Below are 27815 nucleotides of genomic sequence, written 5' to 3'. Positions count from 1 at the left end.
GAAGCGAAAATCTGGGTTTAATTAACATATAACTGTTGAATCTGAAAATACTTGTTGAGGAGGAGTTGAATCCAAACTACATAATAATTCTGCTACAAATCAATCCCTAACTGAAAAATTACATTCTGTCAACAAAACCAGAAAAAAGTGCAGATGAGGTTACTTTGACAGAAATTTACATGAAAGAAAAACTTTTGTCAAATTGTTATTGCATTTGATTAAAAGAAAAAAAGAATCTGTGTCACAGAAAATCCCGGATGAGATTTGGATGATTGGATCCCTTCATGTCCAGCAACTTCAACTTCCACAACCAGACTTTGTCTTGGATTGGACCATCCGGTATCTTAAGCCTACCCATAACCAGATTTTATCTGCATTACAAATTACAAAATACTAAATTACTGATAGTGTTTCATCATAAATTTTATGTGACACAAGGCATTCTGATATTTCTTCCCTAACAAATGTATATCTAACATCCTTTTAGAGGCATTATATGATCAAACTATTTCATCGGATTTAATCAACTTCAATCTTGAATTGCATTTGTATCCTTCTTAAGATAATCAATGCATGATAAAGCTGACATGAGCATAATAAAAAAAATTGACCAGGAAATGCTTTAACAATTAACTTTCATACCTTCCTTTTCTTTGTCTTGTGAGGAGAACAAATATTCCAAACCCTATGATGATTGCAACTTTTATTGCCTGAGAGATGAAGTAGGAAAGGGCATATAAGCATATAACCATATAGAGCAAGCATCACATTGCTTTTTTTTTTAATCTGTGTTATATGTCTCTTAATGTTTTGCAGGAAGTTACTCAAGTGAATGGAGATCGCAACATGTCTTATTCTTCTTAAAGGACGTACTAATATGTCTAAAAGACAATAACTGGATGAATGCATCACTACAGATCCAAACTCACTGATGAAATTTTCTTTCCAAAAAATTATGAAGAGGTAGCTGAGAGTATAAAACTTCGAAAAAAAGAAGTAAACGTTGCTAAATCGAAAGATGATTATGACCTGTTTAATGGGTCTTCCAGAAATTTCATCTCCATTACCATCGGAGCTTTTAGACTTTGACTCTTCAGTCTCATCTATCTTCGCATTTTTGCTTGCTTCAGCTCCAGTCCCAATATATGCTCCATTCTTATTAAGAAAAGGGAAAATAGATCAAATAATGTAAGCCAGATAATCAAATCATCAGCTTAAATTCTTGAACAATCCACATCCCAAGTTGAATGCTTCTCTCATTAAAAAATAAGCCTCAGATACGGTAGTAAATCTGGCACACACAAACAAAATGGTAGCGAAGCCATCACTCAGAATCATAAATCTTATATAGCTTAATTTTGAAACTAGGCAAAGTATGCTAATCTATTACAAAATCCTAGCTAACATTGGAAACAAAAGGAATAAGACTAGAGTACACCTAGTCTGAGACATACAGTAGAGAACTTCGTATCTTCAATCTTCTTTCTCAATGTTCTTTGGCATAACTAAAATGCAAACTATTTGTTCAGGTATTCACAATATGCGAGAGACTTCATCTTTGGCACTGATTGTTAAGACACGAATGTTCTATCGAAAGAGAGTAATTAGCCAAAAGGTTTGCCAAAAATCTTTAGATACCTTTTCCGTATTTTCTAATATCGAGGTATCCAAACTTCTCTCATGGTTTATGCGCTTTGTAACCAGACTTTCCAATAAAGCCATTACATTTTTACCACCAGTTGTTAGACAGAACTTTCTTTGTTCATCAGGGAATATCCAGGCCCCAGAACATTCAAAAGGGCAATAATTATCATCAAAGTGTATCCCTGAATTCAGTTTAGGTGGTGAATCCCTGTTGACACATAATTCACGAGAACTTTTCAAGGCATCTCCCCTTTTTACTCCTTTGTTTGGGTTGCTTCTAGAATCTTTCCTGGAATCAAACAGATTGCTAGGATGATATATATCCGAAATCTTCTCAGGCATCTTCCCTGAAGTAACTGCCTCAAATGCAAATGTTCTCACAAAATCTTTGCTATATTTATCTTCCTCTCTATCTGATTTATGTGATAGTTTGAATTTATTCCTGGCATTTGAATTTGTTTGCTTGTTCAGTAACTCCTTCCCATGACTAAGTGAATTAAGTCGCTCTCTGTTTTCTCCATTATATAACTGGGCTTGTTTCAACTCTCTTACCGTAGAGCTACATCTGTATTTTCCTTGTGACAAGCCCACTGGCCCTTTATTCCAAGCCTTCTCTTTCCCTGAGTGCTTAGCCTTGGAAGAAGCTTTTGTTTCAATTGTACTTGAACAGTGATCTGATGAAGGTGATTTGATGGGAGATCTCATATCCTGGTTTAAGAAAAGTCCTATGTGAACCCCAGTTGTCAAAATATTGCAATTATACATTGATGATATCGTACAACACTTGCAATACCTGAGCTAGACCAGTTTGCATTTCAAAGGCACTAATCATTTTTCTCACATTGCTGGGATTGGGCTGTATCAGATTATTCTCTGCAACTTCATTCTGATTTGAGCTTCTAAATGAAATAGCTACTACTTCCTCTGAATTTATAGCTCTCTGAGGATCTTTTGAAAGTGCTGAACCAAAACCAGGCTTCTTAGTTAAACCCTTTTCTTTTAATTTAGTAGGATCAAATGCTTCTGACAGCGGTTTGTTTGATGAGATCTCCTTATATTGAACTGCGCCGTTCTAAAACATCCGAAATGAGCATTAAGCAAACAATAGTACTTTTTCCAATGGCTTTTCATCAGCACAATAGAGAAAACATTGTAAAGTAATCAAATCCTTAACTGGGTGTAGCTGCATTAGATCAGGCTCAGCCCCCAATATAATGTTAGGGCCGGTTTTTTTTCTCAGTTCGGAAACCAACAGGTTTTTCCCCTTGAGAAACGGCTTCAAGTTGTAGGTGTCTTTTTGGAGATTCTTGAGAAGATGGAGAACTTAGAATATCAGGAAAAACACTTCAGGGAAACGAAGGATGTTTAAGTCACTAATTGTATTCTTTTCTGTTTTATATTTTCATTGCTTCTTAAGTCAGTTGAGTAAAGATCAAACCTGAGACCTCATCATTCCTGAAGGCTAGTGCAGCATTGCCAACAGAAGCACTATCACTTTCTGAACCCCTGGGACTGCTACTGAGAAGCTCATCATGTTTCTTCTTCAACGCAGATTGTCTCTGCAAAACCATAGATGAATACGAAAAAATGAAATCATTCATAGATCATTGTCTGCATGGAACAACCATCAGTTCCATATCAGGAGAAAGTAATTGACTGAGGCATTTTCACTTGCAATTTCTAAAAAATTTCACCACTACAAGTCCAAGCACAATCTAACAAATCATTCTTATATTGCAAATAATCTCTCTCTCTCCCGCCTTTCTCTCTCTCAGGCCATCCATGCTCTGATTAGGGAATTCCCAAGCCATAAGCTAATCTTTTTTTCTTTCAATCACCATGGTCTCTTGCCTTTTATTATTAAGAAAAGTTTCAGAAACTCAACAAACTTGCATAATAGGGAGGAACAATATCAGTACCATCATACGAATCCGGTCACGGTCTTCATCATTGAGGATGAACTGCAGCTTCAGACGCAGGTGTCCATGCCCAAGGGCAAAGATGTCTTCCCAAACACCTTTCTCAACTATTGACTTCGTATGAAACCCTTTCATAATATATTAGTCAGGTTTATCCTAGGGCCAAGTGAAATGGGAGTAGAACTCAAAATTTTCAAATGGGCAGTGTTCTGAGAGCTACCTATACGAGATATTTCATTCCCATCAGAATCCTGAAGTTTGATAATGAGATCCTCACGAAGACTAGCTAATGGGCTGCATGGGACAAACAAGCGGATTATAAACTTGAAGTCATCGTTAGAAATGTTGACAGAACAACATAGAACTTTCAGTTAATCTTACAAGGAAAAGTCTCCCTCCTCGCTGATGAGGGACTCTGTTTTCCCCATGGAAACTGCAGTCACCACAATTACCAGTTATATAAATGACATTTTGAAGGGTGGCAGAGGGGAAAGGCTCGGATAAGCTGAAAATCAAGAGCAATTGCATACCCTTTATGGATGTTGAAGATAACGGAAGACCCATGAATTCCAGGACTGTAATATGAACGAGGAAGTGAGATAAAAACCACATGGTGATTCATAGTTGAATTACTTCCACAAGATGAAATTACCTGAGACCAGGATTGTTCCTGGCATTGCAGAGGGAGAATTCAATAAGATAAAAATTGCTTAAATCGGACAGACAAGGGACAAAAATACATGAGCTTGACAGTTAAGTATGTTAGACTCTTTTCAGTTCGTTCAAAGTCCTAAACTCAGTTGATTGAGCAAGAGATAGAAGATTGGATGGGATTGGACTATTGGAGGATGTGGATATAGTTAGAATCCTCAATCCAGAGAAATGAGCTATTGTGGTCCCGGCGATTGTCAAAGTCCACTAGCCATTGATTACCATATTCAATGCCTGAAAACCATATTTATGGTTTGTCTCGTTTCAAAGTCCACGTCATTGCTTTTTGATCCCTACAGTCTACCCACCAAACTGGGCAATCGCTCAAAATGGAAATGCAATGAAATTATTCAAATGGTTAAAAACGTCTCGGTAGATAAAGGTTTCATACTGTAATAAAAGGAGTGATATTTTCACCGTTTTCACGTGGCAAGTTTGCACATAGCACACAAAGACATGCTGAGTCAGATTATGCTGTTCATATCACTATCATTTCTTGTGCATGTGTATTTTTTTGTCAGTGTTAGGAGTGTCCACCTCCAACATCAACGAACGATTGTACACTTAAACATTACAACATGTCCTTGGTTCATTAGTAGAGAGTTCACATGCCCAAGGATCAAAAATACAAATTGATGAATAGGTAAGTGCCTATAGTAGGGCACAATGGCACTCATTATCAATTGCAAGGTGTTGATGTTACATTAACTGACTGATGTTACATTACAATCATCCCACGATGTCCAGAGATTTTCATCCGGGTGAATTAGACTAAATGGCTGCCCATGTCAATAAAGTAAAAAAAAAATTGAATTTGCAGTGTGATGCTATCCAGTAAAAAAATGGACTTCAACGTGCAATAATCCGAGCTTGTCAAGGTCTATCAATTGTGCTGAAGCTTTAACATGTCAGCATTTAGAAAACTGAAGTGGGAATCAAAACTTCGGTATGGTGTCAGCACGTAGAATTTGTTTGAGAATGGCTTTTTCTTCATCTATTTGCTTCTTCTCTACAGGGTCCTTGGGTTTCAGCTTTCTCTTTTCTTCCAACATCCATTTGAAAATTTCACGTTGTTGCTCATCAGTGATGGGAGCCCGCACTTCCTCAGGGATGGAGACAGGGAAATAGAGCGAGTCATCATCGAAAATTGAACCCATTGAAGTTGAGGTTGTGGGGGGTTCAGGAACTTCAACAGCAGTTTTCTCCTTTTGCAATTTGTGACCTTTTCTGGTATGATTCTCAGTCCCGTCTTTCTTCTTTGGCCTTGAAAATAGATAAGCTGCAATAAATTACGGAGCAGAAACATTAGAAGGGCAAAGGAAAAAAACGTCTAGTTTATTCCTGCTGTCACCATTCAAAGAAAGAAAACTGTATGTCTGGGATTTAGGTAGTACAAGAAATCTTCTGAACACCAGAAACTTGGAAAGGGTAACAAACATTGACAATCGCAGAGAGAAACACTATTTTAATCATGACACAACAGCATACAATACATGTAGACATAGTCTAATCACTTATTCATCTAAGACACAACATATAACACCTATTCATCTGATCATCAACAACATTTATCGGGGGGAAATTCCCTGAAGACAGCAAATTTAGTCAAGGGATTAAATTTAACATTAAACATCAGTCAAGAGGCAAATTGATGGTATGACATGAAATCAAATTGCAATGGCAACAAGTCAGATGGCTAATGGTTGAACGTGGTAAAGATCGAATACGGATATACGAAGCAAAAAGAAGCACTTAATACTTGATATTCCAGTTGCATATTCAAGGCATCAAGATAGAACTAGTACATAACTAATAATGAAAAGGAGCCTCAACTTCTGGTACCTTTGGCATTATCTAAAAATACAATAAACATGTTAAACTACTAAGACAAGTTAAAAGAGCACGCCATGATGTGTCATCTCAAATGTAGATACGAGTTTGATTGAATTGGAAAGTAGACAAAGAGATGATAAAAAGGGTCCCATTCATAAACGGAATACAAGGAGAAAGTAAATGTTCCTACACATTACGAGACACAGCCAAAAAAATCGCTTGATTATAGGCAAACTATCAAACAACCAATCAAAGTTCTACTTGGCAATATATCAAACACTTGAAGGGCAGAATACACAAAACGTCAAAGAAGGCCGCCGTCACAGTGAAAAAAAAGTAACAACCAATCCATTAGCCAGTTTTTTGTCGACTAAAATGAGGGGGGAATAGAATTTAATGACGCATTTCATATCGCAGCACCATGTGCACGCGCGCACAAACAAAGAAAGAAAGAAACAATGGCTATTGTAAGCAAGAGATAGAAAATAAGACCTGCAAAAGCAAAATTATAGATCAAGAATACACGCCAAATTGGCTTGCAGCGCTTCATGAGCGATTCTGTTGAAGACAGAGGAGGGGGCGGTGGCTGAGCGTCGCTCATTGAAGTTAATAATGAAGACTGATGAAGATGATGATCGTTTTCTGGTGTGGTGTGGTGGTCACAGAAACAGCTAGAAATTCAGTTTGCTTGTGATGAATTGATTCTCTTTCTCTCTCGCTAGTTTCCTCCCTCTACAGAAGAAGAAGAAGACGTCTTGCGCATGTTCTTTGATTCTCTTGGCGTTTCAAAAAATTTACAGTGTGAACCAATTTCGTCTTCCACAATCCTCAATCTGGCGCCTCACTGCATTTTCCATTCCTTCTCTTCTGTTTGGGAAGCGAATATTTGGGTTTCGATTATTTTATTTGAAGCCCATTGGGCATACGAATTGGGTATGAACACGTGGACCATAACATTGGGCGTTTTGGCCCAATTGTAGATTGTGAATGTTTTCAAAAAAACAAAAACGAAAATAAATATTTCTTGTTATTATTACAATTTTAATTTTAACTTATAAATATATGAGTTTTCATGAAATTTCATTGATATGCACCTCACTTTTTTACATGATTGTATATTATTAATTCAATTATAATTATAAATAGATTATTCAAGTCCTTTGGACTAGTTTTTTAAAAGTAATTTTACAGTATACGAAATAAGTATAAAAGAAGAATTTTTGTTTCGACTTACATGAAAACATTTTTTTAAAGTGATTGTAGAGGGTTGTCAAGCTCACCAAATTCAAATATAATTGATTTTCGATAAGTGATATCAAATATAGTTTATATTAACATGTTATTATGCACTTATTATTAATAGAATTAGAATTGAGCATCTAACAATAATTATAAAAACAAAATTCAAAATAAACATGACATACCATGGAAGAAGAGAGATGTAACACTGACATTTTTTTTTTCTTACCCTATATTTGCCATGAAGGAATTGGAGAAGAGAGGAGGGGAGGAAAATTTTAATGAGTTCGATTTAAAAAATTGAAGAAGTTGAGTTGTAAAATTTTGATAAAGAAAATATGTAAGATAAAAGAGTGAGCAAAATTAATTAAAAAATTTTAACCTTGCTTTTCAAATTTTTTTAAATCAAGCTTATTAAAATTTTTCTTTCTCCCTTCTTCGTTTTCTTCGTATCAAACAGACCCTTATCATTGCTGAACGTGTAGTTATCATTAGTAATAATCAGTGTTATTAATCATCATATAGAACTTGTGATTAAGTTTTAGGTGACTATTAATTCTCAAGACCCATAAGTTAAATTTTTGAAAAGTAACTGTCATTGATTTCATCAATTAGTAATAAACAAGGTTGTCCTTCGTTATACAGAACTGGTCATAATTATAATGGAATTTCAAATTTATTGGCAACGTTGTACTAATTTGATAAGAAAATAAACTTTTATACTTAAAATCTTGCGCTTCAAAATAAGTCGGGTCGAGTTAAGATTATTTTCAAGGCCATTGAGGTGGTCAATTCAAGAGAAAGAGAATGACTAAAAATTAAATGCATCATAATATCTATTAATTGGAACGCCGATATCCTAATAATTAATCAATTATCAACTTTATACCACCCAGTACTTCACACAGGGAAGAAGTTTTTAGTTTTAAGAAAATCAAAACACATTTTTTAACAAATAACTAATTTAACTAATTTTTTTAATTTTTATAAATTAGTTACCTAGCTTTTATATCATAAACCACCAAAACTAGTACTACATGTGGTCCTTAATATAAGACCTTATTTGACTTTTATTTTGATCCTAAATATAAGACCCCAATCCACTTTGTCTCTCATAATTATATTTTTTTTCCAAAGTAACCCTTCTAATAATGATAGTTCTAGTCAATACACTTGATTAATAAGGATATTTTAGGAAAGACAACACCTATTTAGGATAAATAACTAACTCAACTTATTTCCTTAATCTCCTCAAATTAGTCAACTGGTTTTTATAATAAGGACCGGAGGTAGTATTTGTTAAGGCACGCGAAATGTCAGCCTAATATTATATTGTTGGTACCATAATGAAGTGAGTACAGCAGCATCACATGAAGCAATGCCCTGGAGACAAGGGAATTGTAGGGGACATGCACAATTAAAATGGGCATATAATTAAATCTCCAATTATTGGAGACTCACACACACACAAAGGCTTTTGTCTGCTGCAAAAGTAGCTGCTGTTGTCTGTGGGTAGGCGTATAGCAGAAAACTGGAGGAGCCCTTCTTTCTTTCGTACTTCAATAATTTCTTTTTTCCCGCTTTCTTCTTTTAGCTCTCTCTCTCTCTCCATGGATCGATCTCATATACACAGAGTGTAGGCAGAGAGAGAATCTGAATTTATATTGAATGAAAGAGGTACTTGAAGGTTGAAGATGATGGAGGGCGGCCTCTGGCTGCATGCATGCGCCTGTGATAATAAAAGCAACATGACTCATCTCTTTCATGATTTTGATAACCTCAACAACATCGTTAGGGTTAGGTCAAATACTACACAGAACTGTAAACCAGAGAGAGAGAGAGAAGGAAAGAGGGAGCATAAAGGTTAAAAGGTGAAAAGGATAACACAAATAGCTACCCGGTCTTGTTTTCTTCTCATTTCTCTCTCTACCCGGACCATATATATATCATAGAACCATATGATTATGTTCTTCAAGAAATCATCCTGAGTCACAAGAGAATGTGATCACGTGTGTGTGTGTCTCTCTCTCTCTCTATATATATATATAACTTACATCGCATTATCAAGCTAGTTGGCGGCTCTTCATTCCTAAATTTGAATTTGAATTTAAAACGGTGTCTGGTATTATAAACGCCTATCTCTGAATTCCAGTCTTAAATATGAGATCCTATGTTTAGAACTGGAGGTAATGATATGATTTTGAGTGAAGTTTGAATGAGGAGAAACTCTTTCAATACCTGTACTTGAGATTTCATCGATCTTAAGAGAATTTGAGCTTCTTATTATTAACGCTGAATTTAACTATTATCATCATTTAAAATTGACAGAGAAAAAGTGTAGTGAATGATCTTGAAAATTATTAATTAATTACCCACAAGTTACGTACTTTCATATTTTAAAGACTATTTACAGTAAAATTCTCCCAAGAATTTATTATTTATATAAAGTAATAGTTTTGATACATATATAGAGATTTTCATAAAATCGTAGATAAGTGCTTCTAATTTGATTAATAATTCTTCATCTTGGGGGAAAAAACAATGCAAATTGTGATATTTATATGGATCTTCGGATGTATTTTTCCCTGAAGTTTTCCTTCAAGACTATATATATATATATATATATATATAAATTAGTACTTTGCATTTCATTTGCAGTACTATCGAAAACTTTTACATAATTGAACCCCACTAAGCAGACATATGATTGCTGGCTAAAATGCAAAAGATTTTTTTTTGTACCAGCAAAATGCAAAAGTTACTACACTTTTTAATCTTTCTGTTTTCCTCAGTCACTGGCAAAACCAGTTACCGTACAATAAATATATTGTTTTTAAATGTTAATTTATCATTCTGGTTTTTAAAAAAAAGTTAATTTATCACGTTTTTTAAGGACAAATTATAAAGCTCATAATTGATTTAGAGTACAATGATGATGATGATGATGATGATGATTATTTCTACAAGAAATATCACAATATATTTATGTGCATTAATTAGCAATAAATAAAAAACTCAAAATTATTATTATGCAAAGTGAATAAATAAAGTAATTCCTGGAAATTTTATTGAATTTTCCGAGATAATAATATTAGAACTTGTTGAACAGAAAGAGACCCACATTTTTTGGCTGTCTCCACTTGTTCAATATCTAACATAAGATCTTAAAAATTAAACCTTCTTCACTTCCCATCTCATGATTGTCTATCCATCATTTGCCTCCCCCTTCTCATAATTATAACAAAGTACAAAAACATTGACTACACACAGTACAAATTATTTGAAAATAAGTTTATCATCATCATCAAAAACCCTAATTACCAGAAAGTAGAAACCAGAAAATTAAGTAAACCAGTACACACACTGACACAGAGAGAGATCAACTCCTATCCATGAACTAGGCCATTGCAAGATAAAGCCATAAGAAGAATTGCAGCCTCCTTCTCATCCTGAGGGAAAACTTGTGATGCAGCTGCCAAGTTCTTACTCATCAAGCTTACTGTGAAATCCTCAAAACTAAACTTGTTTATTATTGTTGGTGATGACGACGATGATCTCCCTCTTGAATTATTATTATTGTTAGCTTCCATGTCCTGATGATGATCTTCATCAAGCTTGTGCTTCTTCTTCTTCATCTGATGAGTCTCACACTCCAATTTCAACTTCTTCTCTTTGCTGTGAACCCTGTAAGTACCTTTCACTGCTGCAGATTTCTCAGCCACATGCAGATCCGGCGACTCGTTTGCAGCAGCCGCCGCCGCCGCCATGGCTCGCCTCGCTTTCCTTTGTCGAATCCCACAAGCGTTGCATAGTGACTGCGTTTCCAACAAAATAAGAATCAACAATGACAATTTGTTAAGATCACTAATCACAAGTTACAACTCAACTAGAATGTCTAATGCTTAAAAAAGGACTAGTGTATCTCAGAAGGTACGAACATAAACAGAAGATGACCCTTCAGTGGACCAGAATCTTGTCGACCTTTTTTCCCAATAATTTTTCAGTGTGTGGGGAGCAGCTAGACTTTTAGCTTGCTATGTTTAGTTTGATACAAAACAAAAACCAGCATGTGAATCCTGAAAGGGGAACAAAAAATTTTTACCTTTGGACCTCTTGGTCCACTTCTCCAAAGAGGGGTCTTGGTGGTGTGGCAATCAGCACAAACCCTAACAGTGATAGTATTATTATTATTGTTACTGTTACTGTGGGTTGAAGAATTGATGCTGCTGCTGCTATTATCAGTTCCTCCTCGAGGAGACAATAACAATGGTCTTTGTTGATTCTGATTCTGGTTCTGGTTCTGGTTCTGATCTTCAGAGTTAATAATCTTCCGAGAGGTGCCCATAATACTGATATCAGAAGAAGAAGAAGAAGAAGCCTTATGATCTGAAGCCATCATCTTCCTCATCATTCTCATCTTTGAAGGCATCCACTTCACTGGATCATTGTCCTCCGTTATTTGATGATTTTCATCATCCTCCCTCTTTCTCGATCCTGATGCTGATCTCTTCCAAACTTTCAGTTTAAGTCCCCTCTTTCTGATCTCAACACCGCCCTTTTCTTCTTGATCATTCCATGACCCACTTGAAGCAATAATATTCTTCCCAGCCTACAAAATAAGATCACACGAGCAATTGAATGGTTAGTAATAAACACACATAAAGTGTATATATGGGAAACTTGATGTGATAAGCGATTGCTTCTTTGACTACAAAAACTTTAAGGTATCCGGATACATCCATCTATATAGAAACACTTACATCGACATGATCATTGTGTAGGTTGTTGGACTCCCAGTAGGAAGATCCAGCGTGATCCTGCTGAGGGGGGTTAAAGGGAATAGGGCATGATAGAGAAGAGGAAGAAGAAGAAGGTTGGTGGGTTGGGCTAAAAATTAGCTCATGGCTTTGATCTTCAGCAATATTAAGATCTATAATAGGCATAGTAGAAGTAGGAGGAGAATTAGAAGAAGAAGAAAGAGAATAAGGATAAGTTGGTATCATGACACATACATACGCACGCAGAAACCAAGCAAAGCTAGCTAGCTAAAGAGAGGGATGGATCATATCAGTGTAAGTGCTATGATCTTCTTTTTGTCCAGTAAAGATGGAGTATGAGAGAGAGATCAGAGATCAGAGAGGAGAGAGTTATAAGGAAAAAGGTTCAGAGATTTATATAAGGAAAATAGTAAAACTCATAATATTTAGAAGATGGAGAGAGATCTATGTATCAGATCTCAGAGAGAAACACAGAGAGCAAAAAGCCGTGAATAGGTATATAATATAAGTCATTCACGTGACTTCATGAGACATCAAAGAAGACAAGTTAAAAAGACAAAAACCCATTAAAACCAGTGTGTGGAATGCACCTACGCTGACCCCATACTTAGGACAAAACCCTATCTGCACAACTTCTCTTTTCTATCTTTCTTTCTTTCTTTTTTCATTTTACCGCTTGCACTGCGCTAGCTAGCCCTAATCGGAGGAAAACGAAGAAAGAGAAAAAGATTTGTGGCCACACACATGAAAAAGATAATGCCCTTGCAAATCTTAAACCAATCATTTATATTGAAATAATCTGGTGGGACAATATATACGTGTGTGTGAACTGTGGGGCATTTTTCAATTTGTGGAAAACATTAATTAGGAGTTATTATCGCCGAAAATATTGAAAAAGAGATTGGAGACTATAACAACAGGATTTTTATTTACCCGCTTAACCTTTTTATGTAGTTGAAAACTTGATTTTCTTTTTATTGAGTCAATATATATGATCTCTTTGTGAATTATTCAAGCTAATAAATGATTTTCTTACTGGTATAGAAGATGGAAATTTCAAGATATACTACCTATAGTTTGTATAAGTGTTCACTATTTGTGTGTGTCCATATTATGTATTATGTGTTCACCTGTGATTTGTCTAAAAACAAACAATATTTGCATTTTATTTAGTATAATGATCACTAGAGATAATCTAACTCCTGATTATGTCGGTTTGTGGAAAAGGAAATTTTGTCATTTATATCAAGAATATATATGAACAAGAGAATTAATTAACCATTTTCAAACCATGTATATCATGTTTAATTACGGGAAAATCCCCCAGAAAGCCCCACTATTTTGAATATCAAAAATCTCTCACATCAGGGATTCTCACAAAGACGTGTCATGATTTGCTTTTCAAGTGTCATCAATTGCTATTAAACTATAACAAACAATGAAACATGATTGATTTCAGATTTTGAAATTCAAGTAATATTTGTTTAGATTTTTCATTTAATATTTAATTTTATTGTGCGTTATAATTTATTAATAGTTAACATAATTACATAATTGATTAATCTTGTTGTTTGGATTGGCTTAAAATAAGTTATTTGTATTTATTCTTCTCATGTATTTACTTAATACAGGGCTAAATCACTCCTCTACAGTTAATTAGAACGAGAATATACCAAATCATATGAGTTTAGTCATGATTGATGGTAAGTAATCACAATTGTTGTCTGATGAGGCTTTTTTAAAAAAAGAAAATCACAATATTCCTAATCATGTAATGGGAAAAGAGATCAAAATTAGAGAAAAATGGGAATAAAGTGATGAATCCGACAAGATTTCTTTCTATCTTCACTTACAATACAAAATATACTTGAGAGGATCCACTTCACATGTAGTTAATTATGATGAGTAATACGTGATATACTTCCTTTGGTATTTAATCCACTTTTATTTGTGTCTTATATTTTTCATTTTTTTCACAAACTAATCTAACAAAATTATAAGCTATTATATGATATATATATATATATATAGGTATTTTAGAAAAATCATGCCGTATTGTTATGATTAATTGATTTATTTAGCTTTCATAATTTAATTAAATTAGTTAAGTAGCTTTTATATTAAAAATTGGGGATAATATTATATTACAAATGCGTATATTAGCTAGAGCCCCATATTGTATATTTCTCTCCGTGCGTTACGTACAATAATGCCAATACCAAAAAGAAAGGAGAATTATATTACTAAGAGATTAAATAATTAATTAGTGAAAGCTAAAAGTGAGTAATCAGTGGCTTGATAGGAAAGAAAACACATCATTCTTTCATATAAAGCAATCTATGTGACTTCTTTTAACTCCTCTCAGCCTCTATTTCCTTCTATATGTACGAAGGAAAGAAACAAAACATCTTTTCCCTTTTGCGTCCCAATTCTAAAATATCTCTCACTTCACCAATAGATGTTGTGTTCCAGCGAAATAGACTATATATGATTACTTAAATTATGGAATCTCAGATTATTACAATTTGTTATGAATGTGGAAAAAATATCTTTCGAAGTTACTAACTCAGATTTGGATTAGTTAAAATTTTATTAATGTGATTTCGGATACCATATGGTTGTCATAAAAAAAAACCTAACAATTTAACCCCTGAAAACTATCCGGAGCAAGGATAGTGAAATGTAAATAGAAAGCTAATATCATTGCTGATCCTTACAATTTGATTGAATTTGTGGTTTTGGTCCTTATAGTTGCACATAATTGGTTTTACTCCTTATAGATTTATAAGGATTTGGTTTGAGTTAAAGTATAGGGACCAAAACCTAAACTAATTAAAAGTATAATGATCATTTATTAAACTCATAATAAAATATTATAAAATTATAGGGACAAAAACGAAGGATTTGAAACTACAAAGACCAAAATCAAAATTTGATCAAAATATAAGAATTGAAAATCATTTTGACCCCTAAATAGAAGTTTGGAATTCTTCAAATCCTGCATGTGTGTGTATGATGTGACCGAGCTCGTATATATAACCAGGCTCATATACGGAAAAAAATAGTTCAAGCCCTCATAACGCATTTAAAAAAATTGTTTTTGCTTTTTGAAACTTAATTTGGATAAACAATGGAGTTAATAATAATACTATCTCTGGTCCTTAATATATTTAATTAATTTAGGGACATTTAAAAAGTTATTAAATTATTTAATCATAGTCTATGTTACATGATCTCTTTAAAATACTTATGTAAATTATTAAATTATATATTAATCTATAAATAAGATAAACTAGTTTAAAAATGATAAATATAAATAATTCAAAGTAATTTTTATAATTTTTTCAAATTAAGGGGTGTTTGGATGGCATCAATAGTGTTTTTTAAAAGTACTTTTTCGTAAATCAAGACAAACTTATCTACATATTTACTTCATATATTGTAAAATTATTTTCAAAACCATAATTTGGTTTTATCCAAATACTTTCTTAATCAATTGAATTTTATATTAAGAATAAAAAATAGTACCTATAAGAGCTAGTTGACTAATTTGAAGAGATTAAGAAAACAAGTTAAGTTAGTTATTTGTAATAAATAAATATTATTTTTCTTAAAATATCCTTGCTAATTAAGTGTATTGCCGAGAACTACAATTATGAAAAGGACTATCTTACAAAAAATACATAAATATGATAGACAAAATAGATTAGAGTCTTATATTTATAATCAAAATAAAAATTAAACGAGATTTTATATTAAGAACTACTTTTAATTCTAATTATAAAATTTTGTTTATAGATAACAAGATGGTATAGTTAGGAGTAGAGGTAATATCAACTTCTTCATGGGCGGGTAAGGCGATTCAGCAGCGCAGCGCAGTGGAGAGGCGAAAAAAAGAAAAATGAATGAGAGGGGCAGGAGGGGGGGGGGGCCTAGTGTTGCCAAACGGCAATAAATGCAATAGCAGGCAAAACGACAATTCGTTTTCATTCCCCACCACAGCTCCCAAACCCTCTGTGGTCATGGGGCTCCACCCCCTCATTTATCCTTCCCGTTCCTCATTCCTCTCTCCCTTTACAATCCCACGGCCAGCCACTATCATCAAGTGGATGCTGCAACTCGTACTGGTTTTTTTTTTTTTTGGGCCAGACAACGACGCTGGAGGTTATAAGTGGGATTAAATTCCAGACCTTTTATTTATATAAGAGTTTTCATATTACTAAATTATGATATTATGAACCCATTTGAAAAGACTTATAAATAAGTTTTTAATCATAATTTACAGAATACGAGATAAGTACTTTCCTCTCATCCACTTTCAATATGAAAACATTAACTTTATTAATTCTTATTTAAAATTCAATAATTTTTAACTTTATCCCTATTTAATATATATTATACCTCATATAAATAAAGTCAACATAATAATAAATTAAGGCTAAAATTATACATTTATGTAAAAAAATTTTCTCAATGCCTTATAAACATAACCAAAAAATATATTGTCTCTGCTCTATAAATAGGACCAAAAGAGTATATATGAAGAAAATTTTGTCTTGACTTATGTGAAATACACTTATAAGTGATTTTAATCATGATTATGAACAAAACTTATATCAACACAGTACACTAGTGCTTTAGTTCGAACGGAGTAATATTATCACTTATATTAAGCCGAATCTCATATATAAGAGTTGATTAACTGATTTATATGAATTGGAAAAAAAAAGTTGGCTAAGTTAATTATTTAGTATGTTGATTTTTTTAAAATCTCTTTTTTCTTTTTTCCTCTTTTTGGAAAATCATCTCCCTAGACTAATCTAAGAAACAAAACAAAAATTATTTACGTTGGAAATTACTTTGTATCGCAAGGGGAAAAAAACTATTGTGCACACATTTTTTAGTTTTCATTAAAAGCATATATATATAATTAAGATAATACTTATATCAAGTTTTTTATATTCATTATATTCAGTTTTCCAGTCACACATGACTATGTGTTATTTTTTTTAAAAATATTACCATTTAATTATGAATCTATATGGAAAAAAAAAAAGACACATCACCATATGTAATTAGAGAACTTGACATAATAGATATAAGATATTTGACATAAGTTTCTTCCATGTAAGTATTAGGGATATTATATAATTTAGAAATATATATATATAAGATACAAATAAAATTGAGTTTTTATATTTAAAACCAAAATAAATTACTAAACTAGTTTCTCCGTTTACAAATGCACAGAGTAGTGAATACTTGATTTGAATAATTTTGTGCAACAAAAAGAAACCAAATAATTCTCACTAACAAGTGTTGCTTGGTTGGGAAGAATGCGATTTGGCATTGACATGAGTTCAAATCTCCATCTTCTATGATGATATTAGGATTTCATCAAAGAGAAATTTACAGAGAGAGAGAGAATTTACCAGTCATGGATATATCTACATCTCCAAGATTCCAAAGGAGAAAAGAAGACTGACATGACCACAAATCAGATGAGTTACGAACATTACTGCTCAGTTCACTCCTCCAGTCTGTCCTAATAAGTTTTACTTTAGCCTTCCATATATCAACTTCCTACATTTTAAGAATACGTTAATTGATACTGGGAATACTATATCAAGTAGAAATTAAAAAACTGATAATAGAAACTTTGAGCGTGATATATATATATATATATATATATATATGATCAGTGATTTAGTGTAGTATCTCATAGAGGCTTAATACATACTTAATTTCTTAGTGGCTGACCAAGACTACTCTAGAAGATGTGTGTCCTGCAGGTTGATGAATTTTAATTTATGTCCATTACTCTTTTTTTTTTTTTTTATGTGGAATCAGGATATCTTGAGTTATATTGGACTCGAAACTAATCCATTTAGCAGTTAAAAAATAACCTTCTCAATAAGTACGCTTCATATTATTCAAATTTATGTTCTCATTTTTATAAAGGTGAAACCACTACCATATCAACCAACAGCTTATTGGTTACTTTTTTTTTTTTGAAACTATTAAATAAAGAAAATGAAGAGGGAGTTTCGACTTATGATATGAAATTAGAATGAGAGCTGGTTGATTTTTTGTTTTATCTGGATGTTTTCATATTTTCTGACTTTGTTGGTTTGGTTTAGTTCTATGAATTTGTCCCTGGGGAAAAACAAGAAATGCTAAGAATATGCAGACAAAAGCCAGGGCCAAGCTTGAAATGGTAAATTACAGGGAATTAAAGGAGGTCAAATCAGAAGCAGTTAAAGAATGCAATAATGTCAGAATGAATTTGCCCCATATATTCCCAAGATTGCCAAATAAATGCCTATGTCTGTTGCCATATTGACCAACTCTGCAACCTCATTCAAACTCGAAAATCAGCGAATCAAAATACTATCACTCTCATACTTATTAGGAAAAATCCAGAAAAAAAAATTGTTGAATTTTAAAATTTTAAATTAATGTCGGTTAGTATATTTGTAGAAAAAATAATTACACTGACAAAGTAAATAACAACACACTTTTATAGTAATTCTTGATTTGAAAATTTGAAATTCAATATTTATTTTTTTTAAGATTTTTCCTACTTATTACTTCCTCTGGTCCTAAATATAAACTTTAATTTTAGAGAGAGATTTGGTTCAGTTTATAAGTTTCATTTTAAGTTCTCTCTAAACATTTTTTTAATTTTGTCCTTAGTTAATTATATTTAGTGTTTTATATGAATAGCATTAATTAGAAAGGTAGCTAACTATTTACAAGATAAGGAGAGAATGGCATATGCTACCCCATATATTTTCTTTTATTATTTATTCATTTATTGTTTCTGTCAATTACTCTCATAGTAAATATGGACATATTTGAAAAAAAAATATTTCATAATTATTTATTTATTTTTTTTAACTAATTTTAACTACTTGTTCGTTAAAAGCAATTTGATTATTTGAAACTTATACATGGGACTAGAGGGAGTATTTGTTACTTATAGGAATTTCTCAAATATTAAGAAGAGTATTAAATAGATGAAATTTTCAATTTTGCCTTATTAAGAAGAGCATTAAATACTAGGAAAAATGACAAATAAAGACCCTTCAATATGTGAAATTGTGATTTGAGATCCTCAATTTGAAAAATGGCAAATAAAGACCCAGTCCCATATTGCAAATATGAAATTTTGGTGAAATGTCTAAAATGCCCCTTAGCTAAGTTGTGATTTGGTTTACTGAAGTTGTCATTCGCTAAAGTAAACTTATCATTTTTCATAGTCAACTTGTCATTTGGCATACTCTCAACCAAGTTGTGATTTAGTCTACTGAAATTGTCATTCGCTAAAGTGAACTTATCATTTTTCATAGTCAACTTATCACTTGGCCGAGGGGCATTTTAGATATTTTACCAAGATTTTATATTTGCAATATAGGACTAGATCTTTATTTGCTATTTTTCAAATTGAGGGTCCCAAATTGCAATTTCACATGTTGGGAGTCTTTATTTGCCATTTTCCCTAAATACTAGCATATTTTCCCTCACTTATTGCTTCTCTCTTCATTTTTACTATAATTAATAGGTACATAATTGAAAATAAAGAATTAAAAATGGTACAAGTAACAAATAAAAAGAACCAAAATTCCTCTTACAGATAAATAATAAGGACCAGAGTGGTTCTCTATCATTCTTCTGTGTATATATATGTGTGTGTATGTGTGTGTATTGTAGTTGACTGATACTTTAACATCTTTTGAATGAGATTTATGTTCACATAGAGGGCGTGTTTGAATTTCAGTTTAGAGGTCTATGTTAAACTTTTTTTTGGCCTGAGAGGTTTATTTTAAACTGAAGTCCAAAGAAGAGCATTATAAGAAAATGAGCACATATATATACTTTTCATAAATAGTTAGCTTATGTCATTTTCTTAATTTTTATATGCCAAAAAAAATCAACAAAAAGTCAACTCTCTTTGGGGGGGGGGGGGTAATGACACTTTAATTCTTCAATGCGATAAGTTTTTCCGAGGAATATTTGCATGGAGCTACAACACCCCAAAAAGCCTTCCAAAGAAATGCGGGAAAAAGAAGTAAGGAAGTGGCTTCTCCTGATAAGTCAAAAATCAAAGGAGTCCAAAAATAGGTTAGTTAATGCATAGGTATATACTCTTCTGATCTTAAATATAAGACCCTTTTTGTAGTATAATTTATACTACAAAAGGAGTCTTATATTTAGGATCGGAGAAATATACACTACATTCACTTCTTATCAAGAGTTAGGTTACTAATTTGAATAGATTAATAAAATTTATTAAGTTAGTTATTTGTCATAAATAAGTGTTTTGTTATTAGAATACCTTTATACTAATTATGTATATTAGCTAGGGCTATCATTTGAAAAAAAGTTGTTATAAATGTATATTAAATAGGGATAATAAAATTAGAAAATTGTTAAATTTTAAATAAAAATTATAAATAAGTCATTAGGGTAAAATTGGAACAAGCCTATTAATTACTCCTCTAGTCCTATTTATAAGACAAAGAGAGAAGCCATTTTTTCTTTTTATAAGACAGTGAGAGAAATTTTTATATAGATATACAATTTTACCTTTATTTTATTATTATATTGACTTTGTTTACATGAGATAAAATATATGTTAAATAGGGATAAAGTTGAAAAGTTGTTAAATTTTAAATAAGATTTAATGCAGTTTAAAGTTTTTCTTAGTTTGTGTGAAACATGTTCGAAACGACTTATAAATAGGACTAAAAGAGTACCTTATAAGTGACTTATATTTAGGAGCAAATTTTTTTCTTACAAGTGACTCATAAATAAGGAAGGTGGTATATAAAAAGATTTTGAGATAGTCTAATCCTATTTTGAACTTAAGCATCTTTTTTTCATTTTTGCCTTTATTAATTAAATGTTATATCACTACATCAATTATCTCTTTTTCTGCTAAATTTCCTCACTCTCCCACTCTCTCTATAAATAAAAGATATTTTTTGAGAAATAAAATACATTTTTTAACCCAATTATTATACTTAACTAATTTTTGGTTCAGTCCAGATATTCACTACTAGTAGCAGTAACAAATCCCATGTATCGAAAACTTCCAAAGGGATTTTAATGTAAGCCACACAACTCTCTTCGTATATGTTGCTGGGGATCAAATCCTTAATTAAATGCTTAAAAAACTCAATTAACTGTGGACTGTGCTACATCTCGTTGTTAACCAACTTCTTGGTTTATATATTTGTATTTTATATGGGACAGAATATCTAGGAGATTGTATATACCGTTAGAGCATAGGAACACAACTGTTTGCAGCACCTCTATAACCATCCCACGTATACATATGGTCCTCCAAAGGATGCATATGAAAGCTTTTATCCTTTGAAAAGACAATATTTTAATTTTCTTGCTGGTTTTTCTGTCCCTGTGTAGGTCTCTGTCTCTGTCTCTGTCTCTCTATATACATAGAGAGAAAGGTATTTATTTGCGTGTGTGCCAGCAAAATGATAAATAAGAAAAAGGAAAAGGAAAAATAATTTTTGCGATGAAGAGGAAGGCTACGTATGTGGTTTGTGAATCACTAATGAGGATGTTTGAGGGATAGGGACTTTGATGCAAAATGTATATATTTGAGTGTCTGTATTACAAAGTCAGTCCAAAATTGGTAAGGTGGCCTATTGCTCTTGAGGCCTCCCCATCCTTGTCAATGTTCTTTCATTGAGATTTTCACAATATTTTCTTCTTCATGCATCCATCAAAATATGTGATTTGTCACCACACAAATTAAACACACCTTTTTGTTTAAGAATAAATTGAATCTAGGTTGATCCAACAAAGACATTATTTATTATTATATTTTATTTATTAATAGGTGAGAAGACAATTGTAGAGTTTTCGCCTCCCCTGATGTTAAAATTCTGTTTTTAGCAAAAGATCCAAATAAAAATATCAAGATGAGTCTAATATCAAAAGACTCATCAACAAAATACAAATATATTCCTAATATAAGGAGCTATATAGTGAATATAATGCGCATGATGTATTTGAAAGAATTATATTACTAATAAGATTAGATCTAACAGAAAAAGTTGGTTCCTGATAATGCAACGAATCAAGATTTTAAATTATACTCTTGGAAAAAGTATTGGCATTTAATGTTAGGATGTACTCCCTCGGTCTTTAGTATAGGATCTAACTAGAAGATTGATTTTGGTCCTAAATATACGACCAATTTCTCATATTTATCAATTCTTTCCTAAATTATCATTGTTAAATAATTAAATACCATAATAATACTTATTAATAATACACCTATATATTTTATAAACTGAGTGAGTACTTATTACTCATTAATTTCACACATACATCAATTCTACCGTTTTATATTTTTAATAAAATAATTTAAAATTTTTTTGCAATGTCAGTTTTTTAAAGAAACTTTAACTGAGAGTATTTTGGGAAACATATGTCATATTTATTATTATTACCCAATTTAACTAACTTTTTTAATTTAATCAAAGTATTTAAACAGATCTTATATTAAGGACCAGAAGAGTATTTCAAACAAAAATTGCCTTTGATAGAAAGATAATTGATACTCTTACTTGATGGAGAAATTTGGAACCAATTATTAGTGGTTGTGTGCCAGCTAAATCGATCTCTCTCTTTGCATGAGATGAGGAGGGAGCCTTAATTGCCACTAAAGAAGATAGGACTTAGTCACATTTGATAGGATGGATGACACATAATCAATTTAAAAGGATATGCATGCTCAATAATATTGTGATTTTTGACTTGCATAAAATTAGAAAAAAATACTGTTAATTGACTAATTAATTCATGTGTGACAATTGTGGTTTTAGTTACCGGGCTTGTCTTCATTTGAGTGGCTTTGGCTCTTTCTTTTTGTTTTTCTTTTGGAAGATTTATATTTTATTATTTATGCACAGGACCATATCATCTTCAAATATATATATAACGATTGCCATCGTGGGGTTATTTTCTTAACGGTGACCTTGACAGCGACTCTCTCTCTATTCTCATCTACACATCATTATTTCAGAAAGACCCACAATATTATTGTTATGTAGCAGCTTGAGAAGCACATATATGATTATAATCATGACAAAATAACCCACTTATGAGCATGTTCACAAAAATTCCTAATTTTATGAAAAATTTTCATATTTATAAAGAAATCATTAGCAGTTCAGGTGGCAAGGACGGTTCGGTGTGATCCTGTGGGGAGAGGATTAAGAGTTCAAACTTCAAACCCTTCAAAAGTTCCAGTATATATTAAATAATATAAATTATAGTAAAAATTTAATAATTCCTCCCATCATAAGTGTAAGACTTAGCGAAAGAGTTTGTTTTTACTCTAAATATAATATCTCAATCTACTTTATTTTTTAAATTTATAATTTATTTGCTAAACTATTCCCATTCATCAATTATACATTTACACATATTAAGGGTTTTCTATCAAGGGAGTTTTTGTTTGTTTTTATAGAAGTGGTTAAAAGGGCTTTTAGAGAAATCAAAAATATTTTCTATAAATAATTAATTTAAATAATTTTTTTAATATTTATAAATTAATTATGTAGATTTTATATTAATATTTAAATATTTAAGTGTTTAATACGTACTACTACGTGCACATATTCACTTTTCGGTTTGAAAAAATTAGTTAACAAGTGAGTAGCTGAAACATGTAATTAATTTCTATTATGAAACTTATCATTACAAACTGCTAAGTTGTTATGAGACTTTTTTTATATATATATATGGAGTAAAATACTTTGATTACCCTTATAATTTGCATCAATTATACAGACCTCCCTTCTATTTTAAAAACATACAGTTTAGTCCAATTATTTAACACCGTTAGAAACATTTTAACAATATTATTTTTAACTGAAATTTATATCAAAATAAATTTATTTATTATTTTACTCCTCATTCTAATAAATTCCTAAATTATATTTTTACAGTTACATCAATTTCATTTAGTTAAGGCAAACATAAAAGATTTGATTAAAAATTTAACTAATTTTATGATTTAAAGTAAACTATGAAAAATGATAAAATCTTATGATGTGGATCGAATTAATAAATTTTATACCATGTTAGAAATTTTAAATATAATTATTTTTTGATTTCATAAAAACATTTTTTGGAAAATATAAAAGTCTAAATTATTATTAATTTAAAAAGGGGCATTTTGGTCAAAAAAATAATTTAAAGTCAAACATAACGGTCAACTAACAGTTTGGTAGACGAAAATAAAATTTTAAATATAGGAGGGAGGTTTGCATAACATATGTTTTAACTGTAAGGGAGGTTTATATATGTTTTAAAAATAAACGGGAGGTTTCGGTAATTGAGATAAAATAGAAGGGTAATCGGTGTATTTTACTTTTATATATAAATATGTTCCTTTCTTGAGGCTTTATTGCAATTCTTCCTCTCTATTTTTTTTTTGAATGAACAGGCTGGATAGGTTTTTCTTTTATACTCCTTCATTTCTTAACATAGGGCATAATTATTGAGTTGATTTTAATTCTAAATATAAAATCCACTTCTAGTATTTATCAAATTTTTTTTAAATTATTCCTATTGATACTTCCTCAACTATAATTAAAAGGGAGGAAATATATTAACAAAAATGGTTATGATATTTTTAAAAATATCATATTTCTTATAATTAATTAATTTAGTTATTTTTTTTAATCTGATTAAATTAGTTAAATAGATTTTATATTAAATGGGGTATTATTTTCTAGACGAATTATAAATTCCATGCTCATAACATCTACGCGCGTCCGCTACTCCTTCACAGTATACTTAACGCCATGTTTGGTATGTGCATTTTAATTTTGATGTGTTGGGAATGATAATGATGCAAAAGTGGGATTAAGAGTAGAGTTGGGAATGTGGGCTGGCAGTGCAGATACGGGTCAGCCCGCAGCGGTGCGGGCCAAAAGCGGTGCGGGAGAAGTAGCCGCACTTTGGCGGGTTGGCAAAACAAGGCGGGCTAGCGGGCTCGCCTAACTTTTTTTTATAAAAAAAATATTATTATTTGAATAGGTTTGAGCTTAGTTTGTAATGTTAAAATTGGACTTGGAGTTTTAAACTGAGTAATGAGTTATAATAAATAATGTGAGGATTAATTTATAATTTGAGAAGATATTTTAGAAAAACTAACACATATTTTTTTCTAAATAATTAATTTGACTATTTTCTTATCCAAATTAATTAAGTAGATTTTTTATGTATGTATTACATATACAATTACATGAATGAGAAAATGTAGATATGAAATTTGGGGGTTAAAATCCTCCAATTATGTTGTATAATATATTAGAAATTGTATAAAAATAAAAATTAAAAAAAAAAGCGGGCTAGCCCGAGATGAAGCGGGCTGAAAACGGTACGGGCTAGCTGGCAGGTGGGCCCGGGGACCCAACCGTATTACCAGCTCTAATTAAGAGCGGTGTTGAACTAAATTTAAAATATTGAATTATCTATATATCTATATATGTGTGTATTTATAACAGAGCCTCTTAAATGCTCAGTGTAAGAGTGCAATAAAAAAACCTCAATTTTTTTTTGGTAAAAAGATCTTCAGTGCTGTAAAGTAATTTCTTCTTCGAAGTCATTGGAGCCTCAGAAGCCAGATTTATTCAACTGAGAAATTAATCAAATATTTGAAACATTACTAATAGGTTTGAGTCTAACAGAAATAACTAGTCCCTCATAATATGGTGAACTAATATTTAAATTTATATTAAGAGAGATATCTATATTTAGTGCTTCATAATATCTCAGGATAAAATTACTTTTAATAAGCATATATATATATATATATATATATATAAATACACGCAAGCGCCCGCTTGGCAAAACGAGAAAAAAGGGGATTTGAAACATTGTAATGGGCTGGGCCTACTTTTGTGAATTTCAGAGGACGCCTAAGCCCAACCTAGCTTCTTCTCACTAAGTCACATGCACAGCAAACCCATAATGAGGAAGAAGACAAGCGCATAATCATAATGGGAAAACAAAAAGCAGTATCACCGTTCTTAAGAAAATTTGTACTCTTACAATGCTTAAAATAAGACCTAATTAGAAAATTAATGTTGGTCCCATATTAAAGACATATTTCATATGTTTATCAATTTTTTTTTCAAATCAACTCCATTAATATTCCCTGAACAATAATTAAGTAGTAGAGAGGAGAAGAAGAAAATGAAGAAAAATATTTAGAGTGTTTTAGAAAAAAAATATCATATTAACTAATTTAACTAACATCTTTAATCTACTCAATTTAGTTAATTGTATTTTATATTAACTATTGGTAAAAAAGAAAGCAGTTATTTTCTTAATCATGTTTTAAAATTATTTTTTTTAAAAAAAGTCCCTGGTATAATGTTTTAAAATTTTTCCATGTGAACAAAGTGTATTTTGGTGAGTGACGTAATTGAATGAATATCTTAATTAAATGCAGATTAAATCAGGTGATTTTACACGCAAATAAACCAGAGCTGATATATACATGAGAAGTATGAGAAAATACAACACAGAGAGGGGAGGTTAAGGACTAATTATTCTGTCCAATTCTTAATATTTGCTTAGTTTTGTAAAGTATCCATGATTTATTTTAAAAAATCTTCACACTTAAATTAATTTTTTAAGGAATGAAGACTATTAATTAAGGTAAACTGTTCTTAATATATATGATTAGATTAAAAGTGTCTTGTAGATAAGATTAAAGGAAGTTATGAAAAAGGAAAAAGCTAATATACATTTTCCTAGGGGCTTCTTTAAGAACAATATAATTGTTTTTAATGCTATATATGAGGTTCCTTTACTCTTTAAAAAGCTAGCTATATTGCAAGTGACAGCATTTCTAAAAGAATGATGAATAGTCAAGATCTAGCTTTACATTTAACCAACACATTGTTTCGTATACAATACTTGTATGTGGACGTTAATAGGTCATATTGCAATCCCCCACATTAAATTGAGAGCTTCCATATATAATATAAATATATATAATTAGTGAATATAACCACTTTTGTGGTGTCTAATTCCTAGTAAACTATGTCATTGTCATGGTAGGTTTAGAGGAGTCATCTGTGATAGATGGAATGGAAAATATAGTTTTGATACGTTAATGCTTACATCATTCCATGTTTTTTTCCTCTTCTTACTAAAAGGCCACTGTAAAAAAAAGCAGCATGACATATTAGAAATCTAAATATATATCTCAAGCATTTTATATAGTAGTAGTTCTCATGATCTAGCCAATTAGCATTCTTTTTGAAAACTAGGAGTGGGGTTTCCTTGCTATGTGTGTGTATTTGGGCGTGTACTTAGGTCCCATTGGGTTCAAAATAATAAAAATGAGAGATTGAGATTGAGATTGTAATTAAAAAATCATTAAATTAATATTAGCATAAATAATTGCATGTTATATGAGATTAGAAAAATCTATATATGTGGGATTGGAGAAATACTTGAGGTTTGCTTAATCACAGTAACAAGTAATCTCTGATACTAAATATTTTCTTAATAGATTTCTCAATTACAATCAATTCATATCCCTTATTTTTAATGCTTTAGACCAAATAGGATCTTAATATAGAGTAATCTCATTCAACTAGAGAGGTTTATTGAGGCTCAAACTAACCTA

The 27815-nt window shown here is 31.5% G+C and overlaps 3 protein-coding genes across 4 annotated transcripts; all 3 read right to left on the bottom strand.

Moving 5' to 3' along the window:
* Positions 1-4406, bottom strand: LOC114732161 (uncharacterized). 2 transcript variants are annotated; one of them, XM_028919449.1, is made up of 12 exons: positions 4216-4406; positions 4094-4138; positions 3945-3996; positions 3784-3857; positions 3564-3691; positions 3090-3203; positions 2819-2950; positions 2438-2716; positions 2197-2352; positions 1030-1155; positions 643-710; positions 1-371 (listed from the first exon to the last, which is right to left on the bottom strand). In XM_028919449.1, the coding sequence occupies exons 1-12, from the start codon at positions 4238-4240 to the stop codon at positions 368-370; spliced, it is 1203 nt and encodes a 400-aa protein (XP_028775282.1). In that variant the 5' UTR covers positions 4241-4406; the 3' UTR covers positions 1-367. The 2 variants fall into 2 exon arrangements, with proteins under 2 accessions (XP_028775282.1, XP_028775281.1); XM_028919448.1 differs by having other exon boundaries at positions 1639-2352; positions 4216-4404.
* Positions 4407-4916: 510 nt separating this feature from the next.
* On the bottom strand, positions 4917-6721 carry LOC114732165 (uncharacterized). Its single transcript, XM_028919452.1, has 2 exons — positions 6600-6721; positions 4917-5553 (listed from the first exon to the last, which is right to left on the bottom strand). The coding sequence occupies exons 1-2, from the start codon at positions 6706-6708 to the stop codon at positions 5210-5212; spliced, it is 453 nt and encodes a 150-aa protein (XP_028775285.1). The 5' UTR covers positions 6709-6721; the 3' UTR covers positions 4917-5209.
* A 3666-nt stretch (positions 6722-10387) lies between these two features.
* On the bottom strand, positions 10388-12608 carry LOC114732163 (GATA transcription factor 21-like). The gene is made up of 3 exons (XM_028919451.1): positions 12107-12608; positions 11449-11955; positions 10388-11161 (listed from the first exon to the last, which is right to left on the bottom strand). Exons 1-3 carry the CDS (start codon positions 12347-12349, stop codon positions 10733-10735), a joined length of 1179 nt encoding a protein of 392 aa, XP_028775284.1. The 5' UTR covers positions 12350-12608; the 3' UTR covers positions 10388-10732.
* Between the last annotated feature and the right edge of the window lie 15207 nt (positions 12609-27815).

This window comes from Neltuma alba, unplaced genomic scaffold, assembly GCF_004799145.2.
Source record: "Neltuma alba isolate B1F8T4 unplaced genomic scaffold, ASM479914v2 tig00012881_pilon, whole genome shotgun sequence".
NCBI lineage: Eukaryota > Viridiplantae > Streptophyta > Magnoliopsida > Fabales > Fabaceae > Neltuma > Neltuma alba.
Note: the sequence above shows the minus strand (reverse complement) of the source record. Positions and strands in the feature narration are given on the sequence as shown.